Consider the following 22,871-nt stretch of genomic DNA (forward strand, 5'->3'; position numbering starts at 1 on the left):
GATTCCTCTCGTCGACGCGCGATTATCCCTCGATATCACGCTGCATTATTTATCTGCCTCCCCTCCCCATAAAACCGTCGAATTTTCGGAAAGGCGAGAAACCTTGGCGAAGCGAAGCAAGGAAACTTTCGTCCGTTATCCAGAGGCTCTGTCGCTACCCTTACCCCTGACAATAAGAAATAGAAGGGGAGGCGACTGGCTGCGAAGCTTCCACCTTTTTCATCGTCCCTTTTTCTCTCCCTCTTTTGCCTTTCTACTTTATTCGAGCAACTTCCCCGCAGACCGGAAATCTGTTCGCGCCGGCTGCCAAAAAATCGCTGGCGTCGTAACGACGCTCATTTAATTTGGGGCCAACAAATGCAACCGAATGTATCTTCCGAATAGTTTCACGGTGCTGTTCTTTCCTGGGTTCTTTTTCAACTTTTAATACGTGCAAGCATCGTATATTGTCTGTTGGAACGATTGGTTGAGTAACTCTTAATGATTTTATGCTTGAATAGCAGAGTCTGAACTTTGTGGAAGTTAAGCGAGGAAGGGGTAGAGAAATTGAAAAATTAGTTGGATTATGATAATTACTTCTTGGTCTTTTAGTTTCTGTTGTCTAATGTAAAACAAAATTGAACTATGTGTAAAGTATTTTTTAAACGTTAAAATACTGAAATCATAAAAATCTAATATAGATTTATGATCATTATTCACTATTTATCGCATGTACCTTCATTTTGAATATTTTGGTATTCGTGATTTATCATCCTCATTTTTATTTTTATACTATACAATAAAGGAACAATAGAAAAGCTTCGAGCTTATTTTAAAAGATTCTCCCTATTTATAATCAAAATTCGATATACGTGATTTAGACAAAATACTCATTGTGTATTAAATATATACAAATATATATGTGTCTATTCGATTTAGTATAATGATATTCATTTGCTGTTTTTCATAGAACATTGTTCTGCTCATGCTAATATACGTCTCTTGTGTCCAATTTTAATGCGCTTTATAGAAAATTAGCATACAACATACTATTCCTCCTAGAGCTATTATATTCTACGGTACATTATTCCTGCGTCATTATTGGAAATAGGCTACCATGCATTTCGAGCATGTTCGATTCTAATGGAGTTTTGGAGGTAGGATTATTTTCTCCGTTTTGTTTTCTTCTCGTACAACTAAATAGCAAGTATTATCAGCAGATAATTTTTTAATCCTCTATTGGTATCATTATACATATATATTTGGAAATTATTTAGGAATCTTGCATCCGAAAAGTGAAAAACAAATTCAAGGTTCAAATCAAAATTTATAACAAATAAAATCTATCTTCGTTACATCAGATCCACTAGTATAACCTTATTCTATGAATTGAGAGATTAATACTAGATTTTGCATATTAAAATGTGATTAATAGATACGAGCATTATTACTACTATTAATACTATTGATCATATATATATATCACGCACTTGTCAACGAATAATCGTAAGATTAACAAATATCATAAATTCCTCATATTTTTTAATAACGTATCACGTTATGAAAGAGCTCGATCTGGAATTCGTACTTATTGATCTCACGAGAGAGCTCCGTTGCCGATTGCGTGAAGAAACAATCTTATTTCGCGAGGACGGGGACAATTGCTGAGTTGCAGCACTCCCATCGCGGATCTTAAAGTCTGCGAATAAACCAATTTCGAGTGAAGCGTTATTGCACTAACGCGAATACTTTTCTTTTAGCAGATTCTCACTGATAAACCATCTTTTAGGGAGCGTCCCCGCATTATATCGTTGCTATAAATTTCCAAGACTTTCTCGAGTGTGTGCCATCTTCTTTGGTAATAAGCTATCCTATAAAGCGCCCTGTACCCATTTTCGTCTTCGCTTTCATCTCGAATAAACAGGGTGTGCGCCGATACTTCTCTCGAAGCGTTACGCGCCAGCCATGGGGTTTGTATTCTACCATAACCGACAAATTTTTACGCGTGCTCGAGATGCGGAAAATCTGGGGGAAGATCCACACGCAAGAACGTTTTTTAACCGTGGCGAAAGAGGCTTCTGAATTCTCGTCGTAAAGCTGTGCAGGAAACCCAAGGTCTTCACGGCTATATAGATGGGATAGATAGGGGATACACTTCAAATAGGGGATCGCTTCGGCTTGTTCACGCGTGTGGATGTACTGGATCGGTTTTTGCACAGCGCTTTCCAACCATTCATCCATTCCTGCTACTTTGGCGATGGGTATACTTTCCACGCACGGTCGATTACGCTTCTGTCCATTAAATATTTTTGTTCACACGTGCAAAAATGTTATCTAGTATTATGAAATATATCACCTGGGTACTCTTATACGATAATTTAACAGGTCAAAATATTGAATCGAGAAGTTATCGATTGGAACTTGTAACTTTTCAATTCAGTTTAGTATTGTCGATTTTTAACGCATAAATACATAGTCTTTATAATTTTACTTCAAATGGAACAGTCATTCGACTTGTGATTTGTCACAAATTTACTATTTGATATTTTAAAATTTTACTGTCTTTTTTAGTAGCATTTGTTTTGTCGACAAACTTATTATTTCTATGCAAGGGAATTTATTTATTAGTATTAGCGATTCGAAAGTTATGAAAATGATTCATTCACTAATAATGTGAATTCAGTATTTAGAATTCAGAGAATCGTAGTATTATTAAATAAGATTATTTGATATGCATTATCAAATATATAAACAAGTATATACATTTTCCTTTTTAAAAACAGCGCTATATAAATTAATTCTTTACATTATTGTATTTGTGAGTTAATTATACGAGGAATAATCTCATATTTACACGTTAAAATAGCGCAGAATTGCTCCTTTTTATCACACTGTCATACACATAATAAGATTGTTAACTGAGGAGACACTTTGGACAGGTTGCCTTTGACTTTGTTAGAACAAACCGAGTTGCTATCTTAATGGCCGTAACATTAATCTAGCTCATGCTAACAATATCATCGTTTCCGTCATAAATAATAGAGAAAGTCGTTTAAACGAAGAAAATTGCAGTGTGAGAAACAGTCAGGTGTAAAGATCGCCGTAGATACGATGTACCGCGGTGGTTTTCAACTGGTTTCCTTCACAATACCATTGAAACGATGATATAAGAAATAAACCAGCCGGCATATAGTCTCCTGAATTTATTGCTACAGGTTCTATGCAATGAATAATGTGTTAGATCTATTATATTCTTAGTGAAAAAAATTGTTTAATTAAAATAATGAAAAATTCTTCTCGTTGCAACTCGGTTACACTTGCGGACCAATTTTATTTCCCGATAAAATCATTCAACGAAGTTATATTCGTTTTCGACATTTGGCACAAAAAATTCCACGTGTCTCGCTGCCATAAATGCAATTTCCAAATTGCAACCACGATTTCACATCTTTTTCCATGCGTGAATTTGAATTGCTTGTAGATTATCACTGAATTCGAAAACGCACGCCCTTCGTGAAATGCATTTATATTATGAAATATATGTGTATGCAGCAAGTATATATTTGAAAAACCATACTTCGAGCTATGTTTCCGAACAAGTGTTGCATTTTCTACGTTTTCCCACGTAAAAAGTCATTATACATGTTAAAACTATTTTTCATTTGAGAGAAAGAATTCAGATTGAAGGGAATTAATAGTAACTAATCGCATTATTTTCAATCTCACATGTCATTTGCATATATAATTATTCATCCCTGACCCAGATAATCCTAACTTCTACTCGCAATAACCACGAACAACTTACAAATTCCAAGTCATCGACATTAATAACTTGTTCGCGATTAGCACGATACCTCGTTCTTATAATTCATTGTCAGTCACCCTAAATAGCGTTCGCCATATTCTCACAGCGAAAAATATAGCGTAGCTTGTTCCTGGCGCTTTGCAATGCACATTAGTTTCACTTTGTTGAGAAATTAGGCTACCGCGATTGAGTCATCTGAATCGATGCACAGCATTGTTCGCGGGATTCCATTGTATGGACGTTGTGTGCGGCGTAGACCGGTCATTAATATACAACACGCCACAAGGCGACATTCAACCCCTAAAATCAAGCGAACGATCTCTTGCTGGCAGGATATTGATTGATCCGTCGCGTTGAAATAACTCGCGCTCTCGTGTCGACCACAATAATGCTGACTTAACAATGTGTACCGGTCAGAGATTTATGATCCGATATTTCTGACGAGTTTTCGAGACAACCGGAAAATTACCCTTCTGTCTATCTTTCTTGAGGATTCTATCCTTGAGCCATCGTGAGATCGAAAATTTAACACCAAAATTATGTAAAGATTTTGGTTTAAAATGCACAAAACTAAATTTTAGATTCAATTGAATTCTATATCTTTATGCTTAATTGAAGAATTGATTGATTTTTATGATTTGATGAATTATATGGGTTATAATTTTTTGAAAAAATTCATGATATAAGTACATAAACAAACTATATACAAGAGATAAATCGAATGTGGGCAGCTCTAAGAAATTTTCATTTCGATTTATTAAAAATTAAATAATTTCTCAGTGTATGTTTGTATTTACAGGTGATGTGATATCTATAATAAATAACGATTTAATGCAATTTTGTTTCTAAATAACAGAAGTATAGTCTATATCATGTACCATAAAATAGTACTGTATAGTAGATTTGATGTTCACTGCAAAAGTTCACTGGAAAATTGTTAATTGAGATATATGCGTTCACGCTTATTACCATGAATGTCGATTATCACGAACGATTAGCCTCAAATGTGGATTAAAATTTACAATTACGACCCATTTTGTTACTCTAAATACACATTCATTGTAATAGCATTGCATTCAAATGTGAAATAATTGTTGCAAATACGGGTAATAAATTCACTTACTGTCGATAAGAGAAATTAGAGCAACAGCGTGAAACTCTCTCTTTTCACTGTCTATAGAAGTTGTTAGCGGAACAGATTGAAATAATTACGTAGGGAAGATATTCTGAGAAAGTTGGTTGTTGTATCGTCAATGTTTTGTAATATACTTCGCATCAATTACGCTTGTACCGAATTCAGGTTGTCGCTCAATACGCTAATTCAATGGATCAGTACGCGTCGCACATATCAAAGCTCTCTTTTAGCAATTTCATTTCACGTTATTTTGCAGATCAAAGCGTACAACTGATGGGCATATCAATATTTCTTCGGCATATTTCAATTTGCGCGATACACTGTCAAACTTCTCGCTGGATACAAAACGTAAGCGTTAATCGGATTCGACGTACAACGCATTAACGCGATGGACTATAATCAGTACCTATATCATTAAATCACTATCATATTGAAGACACGCTATATGTTTCATGTTCGCGTTATTAATCATTGGCTTAATTACTGAATAAGTGTGAATACGATACTGGAAATATTAATTACTTCATTCGAATACGTAACGCGTTATCACTTACACTTTTCGTAATATAGATATTAATGACTAGACTACGAATCTATATACAAATTCATATTTTTACGAATAAGATTAAAAAAATAAAACCGCGATAGATATTTGTTTTAACGACCAAATATTATGACGAATACTATAGATACTCTGAATGTTTTACATATTTATATGCATACTATGAATTTTAGTATCGTTAAATTTTCCTATTGATATAGGAACATCTATACTGTACTAATAAATATTATAGTAAATGATAGTTATCATCAGCTACTATTAATAATTGACGAGGATCAATAATTAATGCTAATTACTTGATATTTGTAAAAATTGTAATATCCATATAAAGACAGTGTCAAGAAAGATAAGAAGAATAATATCTTTGGAAAATAAATTTTATAACTACTACTAATAATAACTTTTATTTCATTATTTTAGTTGCAGTTGGTTTTAAAAAATTTCAAATATGCGAGATATAAGTCCGATCATTTTCACAGTCGAACATTTAATTTGTTTAGAAAACTTCTTGAAATGGTAGATATGTACCTTGAAATTAAAAAAGTTAGAAGAATTAACAAACTTGCTGCATTAGTTATAAACTACCATTTGTACTTTGTAATAATGAACATTAATTTGAAACTGAATATTCCAAAAATTCTTGCTTTTACAAAGGCTTCTTGATTACATTTTTAGAAAGGAGGAAAAGATAGGTATTTTATGTACGTGTTTCTATTTTACATTTTTCTACCAATATTTTCAGTTCATAAATACCATGAATAGAAGTTTCCAAATTTTAATTTGAAATTATTAAATACTCTTCATGATCCATAATTACAACTGATATAAATATTCGCTATTTTTTAATCGAAAATGTGGAAAATACAAAATTCCAAAAATGGTTTAGAAATTGTTAATTAATATTTATATTGTGGATATACGAACATTAAAGAAATTGAGCTTAAATATGTACTATATTTACTAATATTACTGCATATTGTATCGAATACTTAAAATTTTTTCTATTTTTTTGTATATTACATACACCCTATCAGTTTTCGTATTTTTAAATTCCCTATAAGTGAGAAAATTCATACTCTATTCATCATATTCATCAGTTCTTGAAAAATATTCTGCTAGAAAAGATTAGAATATGAATGCCATGTAGGAAGATAATTTCCGAAGTTGTACTGAATAAGAAGCAGGGACTCGTGTATTACTGAAACTTCCAAGCTTCTCGACTTTGATATGCTAAAACTTCACAAATTTTAATGAATATTGGAAAAATTTTGAAACCTTGCTTTACTGTTCAACTGTCATAAGTCGTAAAAATCATGTGGTCAAATGTTATCAGTAGAACGAGATTGTGCAGGGAACTTCAAAATTGTGAATGAAAGGAGTAGTTATTAAAGGAGGAAAAATGACTCTTGATAATAATAAAATACTAATTTCTGCATACAAAGGTTGAATAGCGGAATTTCAATCATCAAGATCAATCAAGATCATCGAGATTCAATCAGCGAAAATTTACTTAATTATCGATACTAATTACAACGTTATAATGTTCTCATTTTTCCTCTAATATTTTCTGAAGCTATAAATATTTTTTCCACTTCAAAGCTGACATGTTCGCAGACACTCTGCTTTAAGTAATAAAAGATATCGTGAATTTGTGTTTCCTTCAAGGGAGAGTGCTTTTTAATTTTCGTTCGCGTTGCGATAAATAAGAAAAAGTCCGTAAAGGCAAAGCTGCTTCGTTCGATTGCTCATCGAAAAGGATCGATATCGAATATGAAATGAACGTTGAGACGAGGTGGAGTGCGTGCCAAAGATAAGTCTCTAGCAAGAGCTCGAACGCTTTGACGATAAATCACACGATCGACATTTACTATTCCATATCACGGATATATTTTAGTTCCACTCGTGAAATAGACTACACATCAAACGTTAAGAGTTTACTCGGTAAATACAAAGGATGAGAAATAAGAAGAAAAAATTGTAAAACGGTCTGAAAGCAAAGTAATTCCACTTGTACGTTTCGATGATTCTATTTTAACTCTTCCTTTCAACCGTAGTTCTACCTTAGGTTTCTCTCTTTATCGTATAAAATTATATAGTATCACGTTATTATTGCTGAAAACTTCCGAGTCTACCGAGGTTAACTTCTTTATTTGCTATTAAATTCTTTTCATACTGTGATTTATATAAGAGAATAAACGTAGAGAGAAATATATATTTGGAAATATTCACAAACGGATTTAACGGAGGAGATATAAAATTCGCAATTAATGTAAATTAATGCGCAAGGATTAATTTTATCATAAGCAATCGTTAGAAATAACATTGTATAGTATTATGGATGTTTGAATTCTGTACTCTATCGACGCGATTGTATTTAGCTAATGATATTTTTCACTATATATTAGAAATTGTAAATTTCTTCACAGTATGTTTCACACTTGTTTTACAGTATTAAGAACTTTCAAATATTACAAACAAAATCTTAGGAAATCTAGATTATTTATTAACGAAATCTTATAATGAAATTTTACTAAAAAATTTTGCAGTTTTGGGAACAAAGAAAGAATCTTTATAAATAAAGTAATTGAAACAACCCTCACTACTTATTGTGTATATACACAAAGTAATTGTTGTATCGCTTCCTCACTTTTCAGGTAGTTACTGCCGCAGTGACAGGGCTAATATTAGCTACCGTAGCTGTATAATCGATACGATAGAATTGAACCGCGCGATGTCACGATCAAACTACAACTGCATTGAAATTGAAAATGATCGCGCGATACTTTTATTTTATTAATACCTTCAGAATTATTTGTTAATATAAAATTATTGAGACGTGAAAATCTATTTTTATGTGCTTCCATAAATATTACATAATATATCCATACAGAATTTTTTCTTGAATTAATTTGTAAAAATGACATATTTTAATTTATGATTCTTATCTATGTCTCTTTATTTTCATATTTTATTTTTCCAATTTTTAAATATTATTTACTATAAATAAACTGGTATTATCCACTTATATATCATGCACAAAAAGGGTAATAAGTTCCACTCAATATCAAGATTGATTGAATTTATTACAGCTCAAAATAGAGATCTGTTTTTAAAACAAATGTGAAGTACATATTACTTTTCTAATGTTAAATGGTACTATGCTTATCAAGAAAAGAATGAGTTTTTATTATTTAATTAATAATGCATCTCCAAAATTAAAATTATTATAAGTGAGCATTGCTTGCAATAAAAATTTAAACATATATTTCGACGATGACTGCACTATAAAAATATTTCTAGTCATAATTTACAAAATAACTTGTATAATAAGAATCCAAAGTCGATATTAACGTCATTTATACATATATAATCTACGAAATAAGAATTCAATATCTACTTACCAAAGGAGGTTATGTACCAATAAAGATGCTTGAAATTTTACACGGTAGAATTTGTTCATAAATGTAAACTTCCTTCAAATCCGCGTAGTGGCATTCAGGGCACAGCGAATATTTGACTTGACTAAATTAGAGATTGTATAACACAGCACAAATTTCATTTAGGCGGGTAGCAACGAAATTTTCATCCATACCTATCGCACCAACACGAAACCATTCGACGAGGCTTTCATTTTCCCCTCTCGCCCTTCTACAACACCCAGTTCTGTTTCGTGTTTATCTAATTGTGCTATTGTACACACCTACCTACTATGCTGACTAGCGTAGTGTCGAGCGACTTCTCAACTGCGTTTTACATTACTTCCGGCGCTAGTGGCGTGCGTAACGACCAAAGCTGTTTGGAAATATTCGCGTCGCGTAAGGCGTAAGAAACGAATATGAATTTTCTGTATCGAGTTATGATTTGTACAGTGTTATAGTGTCTATTTTAAATTTCAAAATCGACTGAAGTGTGTTTTTATTGCAGAAATAAATAGATATGTAAGTATATATATATGTACATATATATGATATTTCTGTAGCAAAGTAGGTTACATTAATTGCCAGAAAGAATTCTGTGTTTTTATTTTTATAATCTGATGATAATTCTTCAGATTGAGATAATTTAACACTCTTTTGTACGTTAATTGTGGTTAATATTTAATTATTATCGTAGTATATTATCGTAGTATATTTATTTATTATCTTGTTCGTGATACGACTGAGTAACACGAAACAGTATTAGTGATGGTACGTGACATATTTTAATTTTAAGACCTTGTGATACGTGCTTAGTAAAAGAAAGGAATACAATTTCTAAAAATAACGATATGGTTTGTTTAAAAAACACAGAATTGAGTGTCTCAAGGTAGAGATTGAGAATAGTGTGTCTCAAGGTAGAGATTGAAACATTTGCAAATTAAAATGCATCTAATATAACCTGTTATACGAATCTACATATTTCATTGTTTTAAGGTATTCGCCAGTATCATATCAGATGACGCATCTACTGTAACCATAACGTTAATCTTGAATCAAAGCGAAATTGCGTGTTACGACTTTATTTTTACGATAACTACAGTTCAGATAAGTTAAGGTTAGTTCGATTTTTTAATTTTATTTTCAATAAATATCTTCTTTGAAACCTCCTTCTGTTCACCTATATTCTATATAAATACGACTGAATTTATTACAAATAATTCTTTTATGAGTGAGACAGTGAAGTATCAATACATATAATAATCATTTAGGATGTTCTGAGACAATCAATAATATTCTGAATATTTCAAGGTTCTCGACATTATTGTATAATATTGACATTATTGTATTGACAGTATATATTGATATTTTTAGTTGAGACACTTAAAATATTGACAATATATATTGATAGTCTGGAAGCACTCTTAGAATTGAAAATTCCTTCTTATTTAATCATGAATATAATCCTTTTTTCCACTCATAAGGGAATTCAAGGGAATATAGACGTAGAACGAGTAAGTGTAGAAATTAATATCGGATAACTAATGAATTACAAATTTACTTTAGATTTATATGTTTCCCAATTTAGTACAATTTTCTCATTTATTTCTTATCTAAACTAAAGTGTATCAATCTTAATATCTATAAGATACAGAATTTTTAAAACGAATGACATAAGCTCGAAAAACATTGATAAAGAGGATGAACGTTCGCCAAGATTCATAAGATACAGTGTACATATATTTCTCACTTTTTAATTAAAGAGAAATACTACTGGTGGTCTTAAACGATAAAATTTCATTTTACGATTTTTATTTATTTCTTGCACATAAAATAAATTGTCGTCGACTGCCTTTCCTGTTCAGTCAAAAATAAAGCAATTTCACGTATTCTTTAGAAATTTTCAAATTGCTTTTTCTCGAAAATAAAGCCTTCAACGCAATTTCATTATTCTTGATCTTTATCTTACTTCGAGCCATAGAATCTCTATAACCTCATTTGTATCCCAAATTGCGAACCAATCTATATGGAAGGCTCAAAAGTTAATCAGTGTAAGTTAGTCTTCCACGCTGTGTAAATATCTTTTCGTTGCCAGAATTTTGATTAACAGTTAAATAATTATATTATAATAACTTACTTAGTGGATTTATTATAATGCTAAAATTCTTGGTCGATCGAAAGTTTTGATAACGATAAAGAGTATAAATGGTGAAAATTGATTTATACTGATTGACTTCAAAACCATCCATATAAACATTCCTACCAAATTCCATTACCTATAATTTCACAATCAGCCAATTATACCCCTATATTCCTTTTCGTTTAGAGTGATATCAGCTCGAACACCTGGAAACGAGACGGAACAGGAGGCAAGTAGCGAGAAGTAATTTCCCGAAACATTCGCGGAACACTCGATTGTTCGGTGCGTCAGGTAAGCGCGCATTAGCATAATCGAGCGTAGGGAATAGCGGACGAGCATTATTACGCGAGCTCCTCTTTATTTCGGTGTACGGTGGACAAATGCGACTAACGTATCGAACTTCCGTCCCGGTTAATTTATGGCGTTGGGATTAGGGGAGTAAAATGGCGGGGAGCGGGTGAAAGCGGAAAGTGGCAATTCTGCAGTGCGGGTAACTATCCCGTACTCTCTCTTTCTCTGTCCCTTCCTCTCACTTCTTCTCCGCCAAACGAATCCGGCCAACGGGTTCAGAACGCTTAAGAGACGAGTCTCTTCTGACCATGGTAAAATATCACTGCTAAGAGAAAGAAACGACGACCCAGTCCCCTACGGGACTTGACAAAAACAGGAGTAATAAAACTCGGCGAATGTCCCTGCGTACCTTCGGAACGTTCGGGGGATACGTTCGAGCGATTACCTTTCCGCTAGCGTTCCCATGCATGACTCAAAGTCTCGTTGGGACACAACGCTTTATTCGTTCGTCCATTCGTTTATTCGCTATACTAAACCTGTGGTTATGAGGGGAATCCTCGTTGGAGAAGCGTAAAGTAACGATGAAATAAATAGGGAAAGGGATGAAAAGTGTTAGGATAGATAAATGATGGGTTAGAGAGAAATGACGTATAGAGTGAACTGAATTAATTTTTGTTTTGATATCAAAATATCACAAGTAGACTTGTGGGGGTCAAGTCGTGATAATGCTTGATATACAAAGTTTTTATTATTTTCGGCTATTGTATTTCATCAGCATTCTAACAGTAAATTATTTACTCGTACATGCAATACACAGATTATATATGGTTTGTGATTATGCGGTTGAAATTATTTATTCTCACGACCAGTGCTATTCGCGTGACACTGTAACTCTCGATCCTAAACCTATATATGTAGGTACATAGTAGAGCGGATAGCAAGGTATAATTTACTGGTTATGTACAGACATGTTCCTCGTGTTTTGCTAACCTTCATAGGTGATATAGACTCCTATTTCTCCACATTTTTCTAAAGGCTATACACAGTACAGGTTTTCTTCCTTCAATATTTTATCATCCTTTACAGGCGTTACAGATTCTATACAGATTCTTTCATTCATTAATATAAATTACTGAATTTTTGTTTTAATATATGTAGTTGAAGAATAAATGCGAATAATAAGAAAATAATTATCCTCTTCTTGGTATGGTGAGATATATACTTTGGAAAGTGGTTCTAAGAACTGCCTCATAACCTCCAGAAAAGTATTGATCAGGCTGTTGCACTTATGTAACGTATTAGAAGCTATGCTCTACTTACTGCTAATTAAAATCGTGATTGAACCCTGCTAACACATTAGTGGTCACTGATGTATTATTTCTCTTGTGACTGAAATTAGACCAGCAGAGTGGTTATCATTTTGAGGAAAGGAATATTTCTCGTACTTATTTCAATTATTTAAATTTCAAATTTTCAATCCAAACATATATACGGAGGATTAATTATAGTAATAATAGACACAACGTATAATAATTCACACCAAATGTGTCAAATTCTTCGATTAGATTTTTAGATCAAATTTTTACTAATAAATGATTCTCCAAATTGCTTTAATACTAAAAAATTGTGATTATCTGCACTAGAACCTCGATAAAATAACCAGTCGTGACAAATTACATTATTCTATAGAACTCCTGCAAATTGACTACAGCATCTATTTAGCGTTATTGCTAGAAAGGTTTCCTTTGACCATCTTTCGAGCATGCTTCTAAAGAAAACTTTGTGCAAACTTTCGATCTGGAATATTCAAACAATTTTTTTTCTGGGGATAGAGGAATTTATGATGAAATAACAAATTGAATAGCTTCTAAAATTAATGCTACGTAGCTTCGCTTGTTGGCTAGTTGATAAGCTGAGCTTTGTGCTAAAGTACAGTAATAGAAAATAAACTTATGATATTTGAACGAAACAAAATAGAATAACAAATAGACGAGCTCATGGTAAAATCAATATTATAGAATTTCCAGATACTTGAAGAGAATTTCATCACAGATTAAGGGATAAAGTATTACTTCTCACGCACAGTGTCGTAACGTTCATACATGTCGATTAAATTACATTTCGGGCTTTTTTTCTTGATATCGCGAAACGACAGACACGCAATTGTCATATGAGAGTACTCTGAGAGAAAAGTACTTCCTCCTAGTAAGACATAATATCAGAATCAAATTCTACTATCAAAAATAATCTTAAAATCTTTCTTCATAATGAACAGCGTATAAATTAAAACGCTATGAACTGGATTCGAGTTTTTTCAATTTTACACTATTGTGCGTTATAATTGTATTCCAAACTTTTTTTTTATCGTAAAATAGTTGTTTAAATTTATTTTTATTCGTAAGGAGTAATTAAAAATGAACATAGACACGACTTTATAGTGATGCATCGTAGTCGCGGTTCACGAGAACGTTCTAAAATTCGAGCTTAATCGACGCGGTTCGATCGACGCGCGATTCACGTTTAATCGTTCGTAAATTACATATCGACCTAGGGTGATCGATACGTCTATTATTCTGGGCGCGCAGGCTTTCTTCCCGCGGAGAAAATTTCGATCGGTGAGTTCTCACCGAGCGATCGTTGACCTGACCCGATCCTACTTCCGGGTCAACTTTACGAGCGGCCGGCTGCTTGATAACCGATTAAAGGACGCTACTCGCGTTTGCCATGAGTCAAGGAGACTTCTCCGATTGCACCGTTGACGATAATTGGAGATTGGCTCGCGACCTAGCTACTTGATCCGTTTGATGTGGCGGATTTGCTCTTCGAACCCCTCCGTTTCTTCTATTAGACGAATCCCGTTGACGATGGAACCGATTTCACAATGTGCTTGACTGCGCGTGCGATCGGTCAGCGATCTCTTTCCGATGGAACGGCTATTTCAGAGAAAAGGAATACATATCGTACGATGACAAGTAGGTTTAGTGCGATCTGCAATTTCGTCATATAGTTTACGGATTTAAATATTTATATTTATTTTAGATATCGTTTCATTATACGTAACAGATCCCCATGTAAATATTTTATTGCGAAAATGTCTCATATTTAGTAATTTTTTTTATCATCTAATTAAAATTTTAATCAATTCTGGCGAATTATTTATAAAGATAATTGAATTTTGGAAGTATATAAGAAAATAGTAGTTAGATTGTAATTGAAGGAAATTATTTAGATAAGAGGATATTTATCGTACACTCATCAAAATAGACTGCAATACAACTAAAGATTTAACTAACAGCCACAATCGATTTTAACAACTTGCACAGCTTTAACTAATTTGAACAACTTGAATAACTTGAACGGAGTCTTTAACAAACTATCACGTACTCTAACTGACTACAACAGACTCCAACTGACCGACCTGTTTCTCACTTATATTATACTGTTTAATCGGAGTGTCTGTATCACATATTCATTCGGATTTGTAAGAAATCCATGTAATTTTCTCGACAAAGCTTTTTGACCTAAACAAAATCTTTCTATTGTGTTAGCAACGATATTTTCGTTTATGTAATTTTTCTTAGACATTTTCGTATCCTTACACATTATCCCTTATAATTGAACGTAGATTGGGGAACAAGAAATTAACGTAATTGCAAATACTTATAAACATGTTTGAAAATGTTGGCAAATGTGATATTAATTGAAAACCTACTTAGGATTCCACTTCACCACCTTTTCATTCAGAGTAAAACCTACAATGTTGTCGAGCAAGTATAGCTTTCCTTTGTATAGTTATAAACGTTCGGATATAAGTAAATAATAATGAATTATTGTTATCAATTTCATCTATTTTTCAAATTATATTTTCTTAGTAATTGAAACTGTACTATACATGCTTATATCTATCGGATAGTGTACAATATAGCTATCTACACAATTGATTTAAAAAAATATATAATTTGGAATAATTAGGATTAAATACGAATTTAATAGTAAATTTGAAACATATTGAACAGATATATCAGTGTAAGTTAAAACCTTCCATCATCTCCTTCTTCAGGATGAAAGCATTTATCAATGAATTATCTTCCCTTCTTTAAATAAAAGATGTGATCATTTACTCAATTCGCGATTCACATATCTTTCAGTCATCGACTAACGTATACTGGCCAAAGAAAAGCGAGGAGAACCATTAATAGTCCAGGAAATTTACACCCTCGTAACACTAGAAACCTTTATCGGGTTTATGCTAATATTTCGGAAGGTTCAACCGATACGACTTGAGAGGATCAGGAATGGTGACTTTCAGTTTTCACTTGTATCTTGACAGCTTTTCAAGCTTTTGGCCCTTCTTCCTTCACTCAATAGGATTGTACTGCAAAGAAATATTTGCTATCCGTATAAGAGGAAGACTAGTAGTTGAAGTTGTATCTACAATCATAGATTTGAAATAGAGAAGTTTATGAGGTTTAAACCTCGCGAAATATTTTTTTATAATAAAAATCTCTTATAATGGCTTCAAAATTTGTTTACAATATTTATATATTTTTTCCTATACTCTTTTATAAATAATAAATAATAATAGTGTTTAAGGGATTAGTCTACACCAGATTAGAAATCAGCAGAATAGAAAGTAATTTAATAAATCTGGAAGTCACTCCTGACACTTATGTGTATACAACTGTAACTATCAAATTTGACTTCGACAATTTTTGCCACGAGTAAACTATTGATTCTTAAGGGGTCTTATCGAAAATCTTATTACGATCTAATTCTCCAATTTTCCTAAATTGCAGAGTGCACGATCAGTTTAAAATCATATTTTCTTCAGTTGGACGCAAATACCACGAAACCACGCATGGTGTGCGTCAATGTCAAAAACAAAACAGAATTTCAAGCCGCATATCACCCACTGACCCAATTCCGAGCAAAAACACTAATCCATACATAAACGAACGTAACATTAACCATAGTGTACATTCGCCGTTGCACGCGCTAAAACGCTTGCAGGTAATCCGCAAAACGACGACCGCCTAATTGCACAAAGAACGTGGCCGAAGCTTGTCCAAGGTGTGCACACGCGTAAGCGAAAGGCAAAATGCACGAGCCGCGACACGACGATGCAACGAGCCCTGTCGTCGTTCCGCTTCCTCTAAAACATCGCGACCGCACAACGCTATTATATCCGTCGCGGTGTGCCGAGAATCGGAGCTGGGGGATGGTACCCGGTGCCAGATTGCGCTAATTAATGCTAATTGCTCGAACTAATAAATAACTGCATGAATAAACATATTCGTAGTCTCGGTGGTGATGGTGGTGGGGGACGGGAATAGAACCTGTAGGAGAGAGAGGAAGAGATAGGGATAGGCGGTGGGGTAGAGACTAATAGAGGAAACTGAAGAGGCAACGAGAGTTAGAGAGGATGGGAAATGACGAGGAGGGAATGAGAGGACACGGCACGTGTGCGCGAATACCATCAGGCGTGGAAGTGCGAGCACGCTACACAGTATATGCTGAAATATTCATCGATTTCGGTTGCGGCAATTACGCTCCACAAAACGAAGCCGTCCTCGTGTGTATCCCTGGCCACGCTGAAAATTTATATGTACGAATGAACGCGCTATCGTGCTCTGTTGCCACCACTCGACTCCGTTCACACTACGTCCGACGAAAAAAGAGCCACGCGAAGGTGTGTACAGAACTGGTTCTCACTGTTTGTTTATGAAAAATAGGAATTCTTCGTGACCAAAGAATATTCTGATGTTTCCGGTATACTGGATGTAGGGTGTAGGAATTGGGTGGAGGATAAAGGGGTAAAGTGATGATTATACGTGTCGAGACTTGCGGACAAATTTTTGAAACAGGATGGAGGGAATTTAAGTCTCTACGAGAGATTATTTCTCGTGGTATATTGTAAATTATACATTATTGGACAAATGTCAATTACAATGGATTATATTCTTATATTCTTAAGCTACGATATTTAGGATTATAGGAGAAAATATTAATTTCTTATACGATCTTTCTAGCTGATTTAGTTTTATGTTCAATTTTTATTTTACCGTAAACTATTTATTTCTCTTGGATTTTAATAATAGTTTCGTATATTTCTTCCTGTAATGCAGCATAGATTCCAAATAATATTTTCGAGTAAATTTGTTCCAACGTGTAATATTTGACCTAATTCAGAAGTCCATCCAACCCGTAATTAATGTGGCGTTGATATACTCGAGTCCATTGTTATGGTGGTAATTTATGACGATAGATGATTTTCATAAGATCGCATTTGCATATGTATGTAGAATAGCGATTGCGACTAAAATGTGATCGATCTTCGAATGATCAATGTAACTTACAAGCAAGAACTTTCTTCAAGATTCTAGAACCTTTTTAAAAATTCAAAGATCGTGGCAAGATTAACTATTTATTATACGAACTTTAAGGAGTTCTTAACGAGTGAGATTCAACGTCATAATTTTAAACTAAAAAATGATGAGTTATATAAATTTGATTAGCATCGATTCAAAGAAATTGTATTATTCAAGAAGCGCACGAACGCGTTGGGTTGACCGAAAATTGAAATTTTACACGATGAAATATCGGGTAAAAGTTTGCATCTGTGGGCGTTGACTCGTCGGTGCGAGGAGAAAAGGAACATAAATGTTTATTCGATACTTGACTCACGCAGATGGAAATACGAAAACGCGTTACTTCGCCAGGGCAAATGCAATCTTCGATGACGTATCTCAGATAAGTAATTTACCACCATAAGCGCTCCTCGTCTACATTCGGCTCTATATTTACCGCGAATACAGCCAGACGAATTTAAAATTCAAATATGGGGAATCAACGTGAATTATGGCGTTCCACTTCCATTTTTCACTTACGCGTAAGTTAATCACGCTGGGAAGACAAACGACATATTCGATCGTGAAACGGAAGTATCCTCGAAGCAAAATTGATTCGAGCTTTAAGTTTGGTCGTTTCGGTCCTAATCAAAGTATTCCAAATAAAAGAAAACACATTTGAATTTTCGATTTAACGTCCAACTATAGAGTACTCGTTTGTGAGAGTAATTTGAATTTTTATTTCACTTCCACGATGTAGTAGAAAGTTTTAAAAGCTTCAGCATTTGAGTATTTTCAATTGTAAAGAACTTGAACAATAACATCATTGTTTATAATTGGAAGAAAAGTGATATTATTGTTTCTTTAACGAATTCTTCAACCTGAAACGCATTTAGATTTTTTAACGTATTGTTCCTTGAAATTCCATGATGTTACTACATATTGCTATTGTCTGGAAGTAAAAGGAGTTCTTTTTCTTCTTTTATCGACATAAACGCTACGTTATCGCATAATGTTATATTTGTGTATCATTGAAAGTTGATAAATACGTGAACGAACAAGGACGGAATCATTTAGGAACGACAGCGAAGAACGGAAATGTCCCTCAAATCACGGAGTATTGTGTCGCAGAGAATGGATTATACCATGAACAATTGAAGAAAAATCTGTCACTTCCTCGACGAGATATTTCGTGCCACTGCTGCAACATTATTTCAATTTTTCGTTATACAATACAGAAATATATGTTCGTTTCGTCAGACGCTGGTTTTCGATCAATTTCGAATCAATATGAGATTTGAATTTGTTTTCTAAAAATCCAAATCGTGCTACTAATCATTAAAATTACTACAAACTCGCACTGATAGGCTTCTTCACTATTATAATTAAAAAGTCATTTTCTCGCAATAAAGAAACTTATGGAAGTAAAGAATTTGTTTCTTTCAGGAGTTCAATATTGATCACATGTCTAGATAATAAAATTGAGAAACTTAGAAAAAGCGAAGTTAGTCAGTTTGACTTTTGAGGAGCTCGTATGTTACTAGCTCACAAAATTTAACTTCAGTGATGTTAAATACTAGTGAATATTTAGTATTGTAAAGAGCTTTCTTCCAAGACAAAGCTTTCTCCTTGTCTGTCATACAATATTGCACGACATGAAACTTCACCCATTACACAATCGCACGAACAATCAAATCTTTAACCAGGCACATATTACTACAGTTACAGATTTGTTCGAGTGGAAATTCGTTTGAACGCAGCTTGATTCTAGTGCAAAGTCATGTAATTTGAATGTTTCAATGAAAACTTATGCAACTTGACTTCCGAAACTAAGTAATCTGAAACTAGCACTATAGACAAGCATCAATTGAAATGAAGTCATGTAAACTCGATATGCAGACGGTATCATGTATTAATTCTTGGGAAGTTTCATAGATGGAAGTTAACAGGAATTGAGCAGCAAACGACGGATGTATATCGCGTATTAAAGACTGAGATTTCATAAACGTTTAACATGATTACGGCGAAGTTTATAAATCGTTTTACTTATATTTGATTGTAGATTGTAGGGTTTATGTGTCATTTTTTTAACCGGAGAGGGGATTGACTGCTTTATCCCTTGGGATAGGGAAACAGGATTGTAAATCGCTCGGATCTGCGCCCTTCTAGTATCATGTTAAGAAATCTGGGCACTCGAATATTTAAATGAGCTACTCTCTGGAATGAAGTCTTTCAAGCAGGCGCGCACCGATCAATGAATGCACTTCTGTTATTACTTCGTGATTACAAAATCCATTATATTTTAGAACCAGAGAGCCGAGTATTATTTAAATATAATATTTTGAAAATGATGATTTAAGTAAATTCAAATTTAAATGGTTATAAGTAGAAATAAAAACTTCATTTATACTTGAATGTAAATAAAAACGATAGTATAAGTAATATAACGGTTTATGGCTTGGAATATATAAATGATTTTCTTTGAATTATTCCATTATTTTGCATCTTATTTTATATTTTATTTAAATTTGTGCATTATGAAATAACCACTGGCGTGACGATACTACTTTTCTTAGAACTCATCGATTACCTACGCCTGACGTAGTATGTATTTCATGCAGTTGACGAAACAAATATGTAGGAAACATTTTTATTCAGAAAATTTATTCACAAGTGTATGTGCACTTGTATAGTTATAAATATATATGTATCCTGTCAAAGAGAATAATGTATGACGAAACGTTCGTATGCATGAAACATGTATCTGTGTTCACGTAATACATAATTTGACGCCAAAATATATTGCTGCGTCTAATTATATAGTCTTTATAACACTTCAAATTTATGGAGTTAATTATGGAGACTTTTACGATTAATAAAGTTTTTCTAAATTTTATATAAAACTAAGAGTTCTTTATAAGAAATTTCCGATAATATACGAAGCATCGAGAAAGACTATCCATACTCTTTCTTCAAGGCAAATATAATGATTGCTGTGACACGTATATTATTCAGATCGAAAAATAAAATATAGAATAGACAGACAATACTGCATCTGTGCGAACTTTATAATAGAAAGCCTTTTCCAGAAATGGAAAATTTTCGCAAGTATCGTACTTTAAACAAATGTTTGTGTTTGTCAAAGGATGTACATTTTATTTAAGAAATGTTTTGTTAATGTTTAAGCTACTACAATGAACTACAAAGATTCTCATTGTTAAATTAAGATATCAAAATAGTAAAAGATAAAACTAGAGTCAGTAGAGAATAAATTAGAAAAGTAGTTAAATTGCGAGAAGTAGAAATCATATTTCTGCGCTAAATGGAAAACGATCCTACTTAAAGGAGTTCAAATAATTCTACTTGTGCGTAAAAATGAAAAGCTCGAAAAATATTTTTCCACCATACACGTCACTTTAAGTAAGTGGCAGCAGTGGTTAAAACAGCAGGACTAGCCGGGTAATTGAAACACGCTGTCTAATTACGCATTTAACTTTTAAGCGGGGAATTCAAGCGAAAGCTCGCTCAGTTTCTTCTAACATAGAGCTACTAAAGAATTCTATATCTTTCACTTCAATATCATGCAGCTGCTATGCTAGCCTTTTTCTCTAGGAGAAATTTGCAGCCAACGTAGGTAAACGGTCTCTCTAAATTAAAATTTCGTCCTGCAACGAAAAGTAAACGAAATCTACGAAATAATTGACTTTTAGTATGTGATAATAATAAAACCTTGTACATGTTCTAGAAAAGCCTTCAAATAAAGAAATATCTATCGTACATGTATTGCGTGATCGTACTAGCTGAACTTTCTAGCTCGTATCTGTCTGAATAACTTCTAAATTATGTGTTGGTTGAAAAATTATTTCGTGGCAGCTATACGGCGATGCTACGATATTCTTGAACTTCATATTTTTATATATGTTTCCCTGTATTTTCTTCTCCGTTCTTCATTCGTGGTTCTAACAGTTTCAAGCTGATCTGTTCTATTTCCGTGCAGTAGATGGAACAACATATATTTGTTTCTCTCATGTTCTTCTTTTGCACTCATCTTATCTGAAAAATTAATTATTTCATACATACGCCAATTATTAATATTTTAAACGAATAACGCAAGCGAAATGCTCTACAGAGAGATTTTGAATCTCGTTAGAGTTTCGTGCAAAGTTTCGCGTATGCGTGTTAGCAGGTAATTTCCCGCGATTCTATGTATTCTAATGTAATGGTCCTCGTAGGTGAATTGGTGTTTGTAGTGGCAGTTGCAGGGTGGGAGAACCAGCTCTCTTTCTCTCCTTCATCCTTTGTCGACTGAATTGCATAACGCGCACCAGACCCGTTGGGAATAATTTCCGTGATCCCTGATATAATTCGGTGACCATATATAAAAAAAGTTACAGCCAATTATAGCCGGAATATTTCACGAGCAGGGATTTACGAGGCGGCAAAAGCGCTTAGGAATCGCTCGACCCGCCATTCCTCGCAATGACTTCGAAAGTCCAACAATGGCCGTTGTAATTAGAAGTCCTCTGTTGTGCGTATGTGATTACCCTGTAATAATTTCTGCACTATTGCCTCTATCCACCGTTATATCCATAGTTTCGCGTTGTATCATTCCTTAATTAGTACAGCCAATTGTCGGTTTGTATATTTCCACAGAGAAAGAGATTCGTTAGGTTATACGAAGGAGTTTTAGTTGATGTGAATTTGTGCATGAAAATCTACTCGGAATATTTCTTAATGCACATTTTTTTCAAGTCTTGGAAATTTTATTTGAAATTTTAACTCTTTCATATGGAATGACCCAATTATCTTTCTTTCTACATTTTGAAATGAATTATTCTTTAGTAATTAGTTAATTCTTGAAGCTAAAACGAATCTCGAATTTTTCCAGTTTTCGTTTATCAAAATTAGGTGAGTTCTTTTAAGTGAGTCGGATGAACTTATTGAGCAGCTGATGTTTCATATACAAATCTAAAATATTAAATAGATAGATATTGGAAGATTATCAAACAATAAGTTGTGTATTATAGATTTCATTTTCAAAACAATCGTTACAAATTCACAATTCATTATAACATTCATTTACAAATCTTGTAATAAACAAAACAGATATTCCGAATAATATTCTATCACCAAGTATGCCATTATTACGCAAGAAAATTTATTAGCATTCGATAATAAGATCAGTTCTCTCAAGAA

At 33.4% G+C, this 22,871-nt stretch overlaps 1 protein-coding gene across 9 annotated transcripts in view; it reads left to right on the top strand.

The window, feature by feature from the left end:
* The window catches only part of LOC139987841 (neurotrimin), a 314,724-nt gene that overhangs the window by 167,135 nt on the left and 124,718 nt on the right, over positions 1-22,871 (top strand). For 2 of the 9 annotated variants that reach the window (XM_072004582.1, XM_072004581.1), the window contains exon 1: positions 14,212-14,300. The exons of 3 other annotated variants lie outside the window; for them this stretch is intronic. In XM_072004582.1, coding sequence (XP_071860683.1) covers positions 14,294-14,300 — 7 coding nt within the window. In that variant the 5' untranslated portion in view covers positions 14,212-14,293. Of the gene's footprint in view, positions 1-14,209; positions 14,301-22,871 lie in introns of those variants that run through there. 4 more of the 9 variants (XM_072004578.1, XM_072004579.1, XM_072004574.1 and 1 more) reach the window with 4 other exon arrangements.

The sequence above is a fragment of the Bombus fervidus genome, chromosome 5 (assembly GCF_041682495.2).
Source record: "Bombus fervidus isolate BK054 chromosome 5, iyBomFerv1, whole genome shotgun sequence".
NCBI lineage: Eukaryota > Metazoa > Arthropoda > Insecta > Hymenoptera > Apidae > Bombus > Bombus fervidus.